We start from the raw sequence: 10,038 nt of genomic DNA on the forward strand, positions 1-10,038 counted from the left end.
TCTTGGAAAAGGAAGATGTAGGAGCAGGTTCCATAGACCCCTGCCTTGCAAAGTCAGAGCTCAAAGTGCTGCACAGAAGTATTTTAAGCCACTTCATTACTTTCAAGTTTCATTTTTACAGCCTTTCCTTACAGCCTTTTCCAGTGAAGATGGAGGGCTGTGGCATGGCAAAGCAATTAACTAAGGGGCAATGAGGCATCCATGTGTCTTACTGCAGGTTGTGTGCTACCACTTCCTCAAGAGCAATAAAATGTTTGCTGCTGAAAAACTGTAAGTAGTTAAAATTAATAGACAATGAAACATAGGCACCAGACCTTCAACTCTGGAAAAAAAAATCAGGAAATACTAAGGTAAAGGGAACAGAGCCAGCTTCAAAACCTTAACACTGCCTGCCCTCTAATCGGTCTTATGGTGCAGGCCATCCCCGATGACATGCAGCTTTTACTGTCCCCAGAGGGAGGGGTACGCATACCTCCTCGTGGATATTCCACAAGATTAGAACTTAGACAGCTAGGAGACCTCCCAAGAACCATACCACCAAATCCAGGTAACTGGATTAACTTCGGCTCCGCCATGTTACGCTCCTCACCTGGCCTGATACACATCCAGTAGCCTGCGTTAATACTGATTACCCTCTTTATTTTATGTGCCCAAGAGCACCTGAGCATCAGACAGTGCTCTGGCCCTATATCTGTCTCAGCAGATATTATCTTTTTTCTAACAACCTGATTTCCAAAATTGGGTAGAGTAAGCATTACCTTGCCACAAGATTACTGTTCTAAAATATTCACCTGTTTCAACCTCTCCCTTGCCTGTATGATTTTCTTTTTCAGCCACTTGCAGCGAGCTGTAACGATTGCAGTGTGCCCTCGAACTCGTTCTTCCTTCTGTCAAAAGCAAAGGAATAACATATATTAAACTTTTATTCCCAAATCACATGGTGGCAGATGGCAGAAGCCATAGAAACCTGGACTGAACTCCGGGTTACTATACATTTAGTTTAAGTTAGAATCAAAGGCAACCTTGCATCTGCTCTGCACATACAGATGAAATTCAACACCTATCCTCCCTAAAGGCTAATGGCAAACACCATTTGGAAAGAGCCTTTGTTAATGTTCACTGAGTTGAAGCTGTAGGGTAGGTTCAGCATCACAGATTTTGCTTCTCATTGTTACACCTTTTTGGTCTAATTTTCTGTTTTTGAAGCAACAGTATGTTTGTTTGCTATTGTTCTTCATAATTACTTTATCTGATGCTGAGGATCTGTTATCTGATCTGTGCAAAGTGTTTTATAACTTTTTTTTTGCAAAAGGACTGCAGGCAAGTTCAAATTAAGATCTCATGTTTTTCTTCATAAAACATGTTCTTTTTAAAATTTTATAATTGTTTTCATTACTAGAGAATTATTTCCCTGTGCTGCTTTTTCTCATTCTATTTTATTTCAGTAATTAAAAATGGCTCCTGAAATGATACCTGGATCTGCAAACCACTGACCTGCTCTTTCCAGGAGACAGTTGTAACCTCAGGGTACAGGTCAGTAGTATCATTTTCATATTGCAACTATATATAATGTGTTCTGATAAATTCCGGTTATGTCTCAGTGATTTGAACTTTATAAATTTATCTGGATTAGTGTAACTTACTAAACCAGACAGACATAATTTTCACCAGTGACGCTGCTCTTAAAACTTCATTCCCAGGGTTTCTGGCACAATCATCGTACAATTTGCTTTTTCCCAGCAAACTTGCTACACATGCAGTAGCACCCCCATTGGCACCTTTTCAATAAATTTTACTCACCTCTCCCAAAACAAACTCCAAGTCACTGAACTGCCTGTTTTCCCATAGCCTTCCATAATCTTCATGTAGAGTGCATTTAGGGTAACAAGAAAACTAAAAAAATAAAACCCCACAGAAGACAGAGTTTGTTTCAAATGGCTGCAACTGTAGTTACATATACTATCACTGGATTTGCTTATTAACTTCACCTCAATGTAGTATATAAAGTAGAAAATAACAAGCAAACCAAACATATGCAAAGGCTTACTCTACGGTGACGGTAATGAAAGATAACACATGGGAACACAGAAGAATTGTGTCTCATCACAACTTGCAGATTTCAGGATTTGGGGGCTAGGAGTCTCACCTGCTCTCATAACTTATCTGTGGTAATAAAAATAAACTTGAGTGTAGGGGGTATTTGCCCTGGTGTAAGTATCTTGAAATTTAAAATTTAAAATTCCCATAGTTACTGGGGGGGAGTGGGAGTGCTGCATGAAGATAAAACTTCAGTACAAAATGCTCTGACCCTAAGCCTGACAGTACATGATGAGAAACTGTCCATTTTCAGTTAAACATCCTGGCAAATCCTGTCTGATACACTTTTCAATAGTTTGTCACAATAAATTGTCATAACCTCTGGAGAGAGCTTGGCCTTAGCAAACCATATGTCCAGATAACATATCTTGAAAGATTTTAAAGATACACAATCGTCTTTGGCAGCTGAATCTGAAATGTAAAACCTTCCTGCAGGAAGGATGTGAAACAAAAGCCATCAAGCTCAGAGTGAGCCAAACCAGAAACTCTGCCACCTCTGGAGGCAGAGCCAGAAGGATTAATGCAGAATTGGTATGGATGTTGGAGTATGTTTACCAGTGAATTACCTGGAACCTGTACATTTCTCCACTTCTAATGTTATTGTCCACGGTGCCGCCAAAGATGTACATAGCATCTGAAATAACAGCTGCAGCATGGAAGAGTCTCCCACTGGGTAACTAGGAGGGAAAGAAAAGGACAAAATAGGTGAGGGAATAAATAAAAGCATCTTTTTTTTTTCTCCCAAGAAAAAGAGCCTGCAACAGATCAACAGTGAGAGTGAAAATCAATGTAGCCTGAAGCGACACAACCGTTTGCATCTTAAGAGTGACATTTATTATATTTTAGGATTGTTTCCTAGTGTATCTAGAACATACTTTCCAGTCACATTTAAAAACACCTATTCATTGCCCCTTCTGATCAAAATGGTACGTACACAGGGCTCTATATGTCATGAGATCGTTTACCAAACTCAGACTCAACGCCAAGTTTTACATACATTACAGAAAAATAAAATATACTTCTAAAAAACAAATGGATTCTGCAAATGTGACCACTATACAAACTCGGAGCTTATTGTGAATATTGTCGGGAACTTGAAAGGTCAATGACCATCTATCCCAGCAGGACACTGAACTCCACGCTTGTAAATGCATGCCTTCCCCACAGCTCGCTGGGGCCGGACCATCTGCCTAACGGGCCCCTCCAGCAATGCCAGATTCTGCCCAAAGCTGGAGACATTTACAGAGCTGGCACCACAGAGTCAAGTCTCCTTTCTCCATCATGCCAGGTCCACAGAAAATAAAGCTACCCCAGGCTGCACCAAGCCCCAGCTATTTGTAGGACTGAGGGATTCCAACACCACGCAACACACAGTTCACCTTGGAATTGCAAAATCGGATGATTTTTGAAGTGGGAAGGAGTCACTGCAAGTCAAAGCTGCTATGACCACCTGCACAGGACAGACGAAATAATTTTTACCCGTTTCTTCTGAGGTTACACAAAATTAGCAAATCTCACTGAGATATCTCACGTAAAGCCTTCAAGTGGTGACAGTAACCTCTTTTTTTTTTTTTTTCCTAGTTTGATCAGGCTTGTTTTGTCTTCCAGGCAGCAAATCTTGTTAAATCTTTGCCTATGAAATAAAAACCCCTCTGGTATAAGAAATCTTCTCTTCTTGTACATATTTATAGACACCGCTCAAGTAAACTCGGACATGAAACAACATTATGTTTATCTGGAGAGACCTATTTTCCAGGAAACCATGCTGACTGGCTTTTTCATTACCACCGAGTTATCCCTTTTACCACAGCATCACACAATGGTCTCATTTAGCTTGTTACTCATCAGACTTTCCATGACTTTTTCTTTTCTTCAAACTACATCTTTTAAGGATACAATCCCCCATGCAGTAACTAGGACCTGGGTTTTTTTTCTCAGATGTACAAACCACAGATTTGGTCACCTTAAAATGCACGCTTGCCTGCGCCAGTTCAACAAGCCGTCTAGATTCCTCAGGGTAAACAAGATACCTTCTGTCTCCAGCATACTTCCTGGATCCTTTATCAAAGAAACTAATTTAAAGTTGGTGCTAATAAATACTGTGACGGAAAGGTTATGGAATACTACTGATCTATTAGTACATACCTGCTGAGCGCCTGTTCGATACCTCTCCAAAAGAGCTTGAGATTACTGTCTAATATAATCTATTTTATAAGGCCTCTATTTGTTCTTAGTAGTAATCTCATTAATTAAATAAGATGTACTGACTGTAAAAATCAAACATATTATAGTAGTTTAAAAATACAACAGTGACTTTCATCAACTGGACCTCCAACCTTATCCCAAAATATGAAGTCTGCTTGACAAGACCTGTTTCCACACTACTAGACAGGCTGATATTAGCTGTATTATAGCATCTTTCCTACAACTGACTCTCCAACCAAAAACAAACAAAAAAAGAACTATTCTGTCAGAGATCAAATGCAGGTCACCTGATTTATACTTATTCAGGTAATTTTCACTGCCTTTTTTTTTTAAATAAGTAATACCCTAGCTTTGTTTTTAATTGAAATCATTCTCAATATTATCGAGTAGTTGCTTTTAAAAAGCAGCCATTGTATTTAACAACGACATTTTTTTTCAATCAAAAAAACTTACAGCATTTTCACAGTTGGTGCCAGAAAGGAAACATGAATCATCTGAAGCACCATACTTGCTAGTCACATCATATTTAACTCAAATGATCTGTAAGGAACGTTATAGCAATGATTTTTAATGATTTTTACTTTGTTGGTACCAGAGTGATCAAGGAACCAGAGCTTTGCCACTTACTAGTAACTTAAGTAACAAACAACTCTACTTCTTAAATACACATATCACATTTTTAGAGCCAGTAGTAAGAGAAATGTAAAGTATGAAAGGATAGCCCAGAAAAAGGAAGGCCAAACACAGTTCATCAAAACACTGTGCAGCTGAGGGCTTCAGGGTCGCTGAATCAGAAAAGCAGAATTCAGGCCAGAACAAACCCTCACGCGGTGACGGCAACCCTGCCAAGCAGCGAGATACTGATGCCGCCTTCAAGGAGAACAACGCTCTGCCCTCCCAGGACCAAGGCTTTGGCCAGAGAAAAACTGGTCCAGTGCAAAACAGGGGAGCTGGGTTTTCCAGAAGAAAATATTCAGGGCAAAAAGGTTAATAGAGCTCAGGAGCATAAACAGCTGGAAAGACATAAACAGCTGGAGAGACGTGCTGAGCTCCATGTTCTTCATCTACCAACACCAGACATCAAACCCTGCCCTATCCTGAATTTTTGGTTGGGAGACCTCCCAAGCTGCCAAATCCAGCTGCTGAATACACTCAACCCAGGTAGAGTTTATAAGGAACAGATATGAAATAATATCTATTTTGATAGCCAGGGTGGCCATAAATCCTCCCAGCATGGGATTCTGCGGAGGAAAAGAGTCCACGAGGGAATTCACAAAAACAGAGACACAAAAATATGCCCTGCACGCTAAATTCAGCAGTCCGGCACTGGAGGGTTGGAGTTACATAGTTTTATTTTAAACACCTGAGAGAACAGCCATTGCTCTGCTCACCATCCACGGACCTATGTTTCACAGAACGCGTGCTGGTGAAACCATGCGGTTTGTACTGCCTAAGGCTGAGATAATTCAGGTGGCTTATAATCTACCAGAAGAACTGAATTTGAGCTGCTTTTATGCAGGTATTTATATATCTGTGTCTTTCTCACTACTGAGCAAAGTCTCATCCTTTGTACTAGTGCACAGAGTCAAATCTGATTTGATAAAACCCCAAGAAGGTCAGTTCATGCGAAGGTGGGACAAGAATCACTACAATAGAGCACACCTGTCCAAGACCTGAAGGGTCGGTATCAAGCACCACAGGGCTGCAGCCACGGAATCACAATCCCCTGTAAGAGCCTGAGAGTGAATACAGAAACCCCGATTCTCAACACACAATCACTCTACCACAAGTAATTGTGTAGGTAGAAGAAGGTGCACCATGTTTCTTCCTGTCAAATCTATTCCTATGCTGCAGTTTAAGCATTAATCACATTAACTCTTGTCCTACCCACCAGAAACACAGAAAAGAGCATCTTTTCCTCCTGTCCACAATAACTGTTCCTGCATTTCAAAATACATGCTTCACCTCTCATCTTCCCTTCACCAGGCATCTCCAGCTCTTTCAGCTTTTCAATGGGGTCATGTTTGCCGATTGCTCTTACAGCTTTCCTATGGATTCCCCCGATGGTCCACATATTTGTACTCCATCCATCTGCACAAGTAAAGAATTATTACTAGTTGCAGTTTATTAGAACTGCCTTAGAGAAGTCTATCATTCAGATATATGGTGAGAGACTCCCTGCTCATGACACTGTAAGCCAAGGTTACAGTTAGGAACTGCTGCTCTCAGAGAAACAAAGTCAGCACAGGGTGAATGTGAAACGAAGCCTCTGTTTTGCAATATAACACATTGATCCTAATTTCAGTCTTTTACAAGCACAGTCTAATCAACTGTCCCACACCACACCCTGCTTGGCACATAGGAATGTGTTGGTCATTCTCATTTTACACTTGGCCAAGAGGCACAAAGAAATTGTATTAACTTTCTGAGATCACAAAGAAAGACTACAGTAGGCTAACAGCATGTGCACAGTCTGCAGGATATCTTTCAGCTGCTTAAGATTTTAAGGTTCTTTTGGTACTTTTTGTGTTCTAAGTTGGGCTGCTAGGGCTCTGAATCTGATACGGAGAAGTGCAGACCTGCTTAAGAGCTGACAGGTAACGAACACACACTTTATGCTACGAATCTGTCTGTTGTTTCTTTGGAAGGTTTCTTCTGATGTCCTCTTGCCCTCTTTTCTCCCTGTGTTTCACCTTGTCAAATTCCAAAGTCCTGCAGGTAGTAAGACCACTGTCCCTTTGCAGTCCCATGAAACTCCATTTAGACTTGGCCAGGTCTAAATTGCTAAAAGTCAGCACTCTCTTCCTGCTGCTTATTGTTTCACTTGAAACTAAAATCTTTCCAGTGTCATCCATGTTGGTCTATCCTTTGATCCTTACCCATTAGCTCCCAACTGGCTCACCACCCAACCCAAGGCAAAGCTCCAGGCACTCCTTCGCAAGCAGCACAACCCCATCTCCTCACCTTCCCAGCCTCTCTTTCTGGTCGTGTGAGCTATCTCACCATGTCCAACAGGGTCATAGGTCTGCAACTGTGCATGACTTTCTAATTCCTCCTTTCTCCTAAGCCACTTGTGTTTGTGTAGAGGTAGCTGAGATGGCCTGTTTTCACAACGAGAGCACTAAGAGCTTTCCCAATCTTGCTGTGCACCAGATGCTTTCTCCCATGCCTTCACTTCTCTTCAGATGATGGCAACCCTTCCCTAATGTACCTTAGTGTAAATATTCCAGATAACAAGGTGAGAATTGCACTCAGGATTATAGTGATAAACAGAGCCAATACACCACAGAGCCACGCCTATGCTTAAAGACAAAGGCATACCAGTGTACCTACTGGTAACGTCCTCCTGGTGTAACAACAACCGCTACCTAAAACCAGCACTGTGCAAACATAACTTGAGTCTGGCAGGTGAGATAACATGTGCAAAACTATACTTTTGATTCGTAATAACTGTAAATTCAGTAAGGGTTTCTGCTGGTGCAACTCCAGATAGTGATGTGTGAATCCAAAGGGCTATCGTCCTTCTCACCCCTAGTGCATACAAGAATACCAAAAATCACAGACTAAGATGCAGTGCCAGTCTGAATGTCAGCTCCAGATCCTATACTTACCTCTCAATCAGTGTGATCTCCTTACCTTATTAGCAGTACCTGACAAAAAGAATTTTAGATTCAATGCTGCCACCTCTGTTGATCTGGACAGGCACCCACCTCTGAGATACACTGCCCTATTTCATATGTTGAAGTGTTTTCTCTATTTAAGGTTAATGAGATTTGCAATCTGAGGCTCTTTTCAAGATGGAATCTTTGCTTTCAAAAGCACATCTCATCAGCCACCTTTGCTTCCCTTTCAGTGTACCTTTCCACACACCTTTCCACACTGCCAACATGATCTGAGCCATCATATTCAAAATTTAAGTATTTCAGAAGTCTTTTATTTTGTTGCATTTCTTGTGCTCAAAACTCACACCATGTCCTGTCTAGACAGCACAAACTGAATTTGTCCTGTGATGCTCATCAAGGTTCTGATTTGACTTACAAAGCTAAGCTGTGCATTAGCGTTGCTTCTCCCTGTGATAGAGCACCTAGCAATCATTCAAATAGTTGAGATTACAGCCCTGAGCATCATCTCTGGGGCTGATTCCACATACTTTAAAATAAACTTAGTTAAACCTGTGCAAACCTCTTCATAAACTCATTGATTTAAATTTTAGCCTCACCAGGAATACATTCAGCTTCACTTAAAGTCCTTAATAAATTAAGCTGAATCAATGTAAAAGTAAAATTAAATCAAATGAGTAGTTTCCTCTCAGGGGTCAATACTAGTTTTCTATATGCAATTTAGAACTTGCATGTGCAGAGTCAAGGTTTAAATGGTTCTTAGATTACAGTTTAAACTGAAATAGGTCAAGATAAATTTCAAGGAGAGAAAAAAGGAGAGGAGGAGAAAAAGCACATACAAGGCTGGAATTTATTTCACTCTCCTGGAATAAATTTAATTTTCATTTTGAAGACTTTTTCACTTCCAAGTCTGTCTGTCTTTACCCTTGAGTCGGCTGGGGGTGGTTGTTTAATTGTTGTAATGCTGAAATCTAAACCAAATACATGCCGAGATTTTTTTTAAACCACATTCTTCCGAGGGCAAGGAGGGAGATTCTTCTGGGGCAGACACTCTCTAAGCCACTTCTGGGTGGGACACCTGGTTACAAGATTTGAAAACAATAGTGTGTAGAAGTATACATGGGAGGCGTGAGAGACAGGACATGGAGCAGGAGTCCCCCTGCAACAGAAGCTCCAAAAGATCATGCCTGTGTACCCAAAACATTCAGAATCAGTCCAGAGAAAGCACCATGGTCTTGTTTGGAGCCTATCAATGTGACTGAACAATTTCACAAATTAGTTGTGTAGTTGTTCTGAAGTTTTTTTGCAATGACAGAGGTACACCGCAATTAAAATCTTAAGCATTAATTGCTTTTTGTCTGTCCTCTTCCTCCTATGGTTCCTCATGAGAAGCTGAGGGTTTTGTTTACTGCATGATCCTAAAGGTCTTTTCCAACCTTAATGATTCTGTGATTCTGTGAATGCAGATCAGGAACAAAGGTGGCAAAGAGGCCATATCTGTCAGCTATTCCCACAGTCTGAGACAGATTTCCCACATTTTGGCTTGAGATAAAAAACAGGGCAGACGATCACCACAATATGGCAACCTGTACTTATGTCAAAGCTGATTAACACATTTGGAAGACGACAGAGTAAAACCTTTTTTATGGCTGATACGTTATACTGTGGCGTGACAACAGGCAACATGCACAGAGCTAATGCAGCCGCTACTGCTCCACCAGAGAGCCATGTGCTCCTCAAGGGCCAAGCTTTAGCTGGCCCTATTCATGGTCCAGATGCAACTCTTCTGTACCTCTGTCAAGAGACCTGGGTCAGTTACAAAAATGTAACTTTCTTGTAGTGAGATTCATCTCACAACAAGAATTACTGTAGTATATTATACATATGTAATATATATAGAGACATATCATAAGATATTATTCACATCTCTTGGCTGTGAACAATATATTAGCTATACTATTATTGCAGGCTGTGACTACTCGTGTTGTTTTCAGTGTTTATCTTTTATCACTTACTCATTTCTCAAAGCATTTCTGTGGTGGCTTGACACTGGCTGGATGCCAGGTCCTCACCAAAGCCACTCTGTCACGCCCCTCCTCAGCTGGACAGGGGAGAG

At 40.9% G+C, this 10,038-nt stretch overlaps 1 protein-coding gene across 1 annotated transcript in view; it reads right to left on the reverse strand.

Moving 5' to 3' along the window:
• LOC104623717 (leucine-zipper-like transcriptional regulator 1) overlaps window positions 1-8,976 on the reverse strand; it is a gene marked incomplete at its 5' end in the record, with an annotated part of 20,610 nt that extends 11,634 nt beyond the window's left edge. Inside the window, 5 exon segments of the mRNA XM_010290885.1 lie at window positions 792-887; window positions 1,801-1,893; window positions 2,664-2,774; window positions 8,847-8,921; window positions 8,923-8,976. Of these exon segments, the coding sequence (XP_010289187.1) occupies window positions 792-887; window positions 1,801-1,893; window positions 2,664-2,774; window positions 8,847-8,921; window positions 8,923-8,976 (429 nt within the window).
• Window positions 8,977-10,038: the final 1,062 nt, after the last annotated feature.

Source organism: Phaethon lepturus, unplaced genomic scaffold (genome assembly GCF_000687285.1).
Source record: "Phaethon lepturus isolate BGI_N335 unplaced genomic scaffold, ASM68728v1 scaffold17827, whole genome shotgun sequence".
Taxonomy (NCBI): domain Eukaryota; kingdom Metazoa; phylum Chordata; class Aves; order Phaethontiformes; family Phaethontidae; genus Phaethon; species Phaethon lepturus.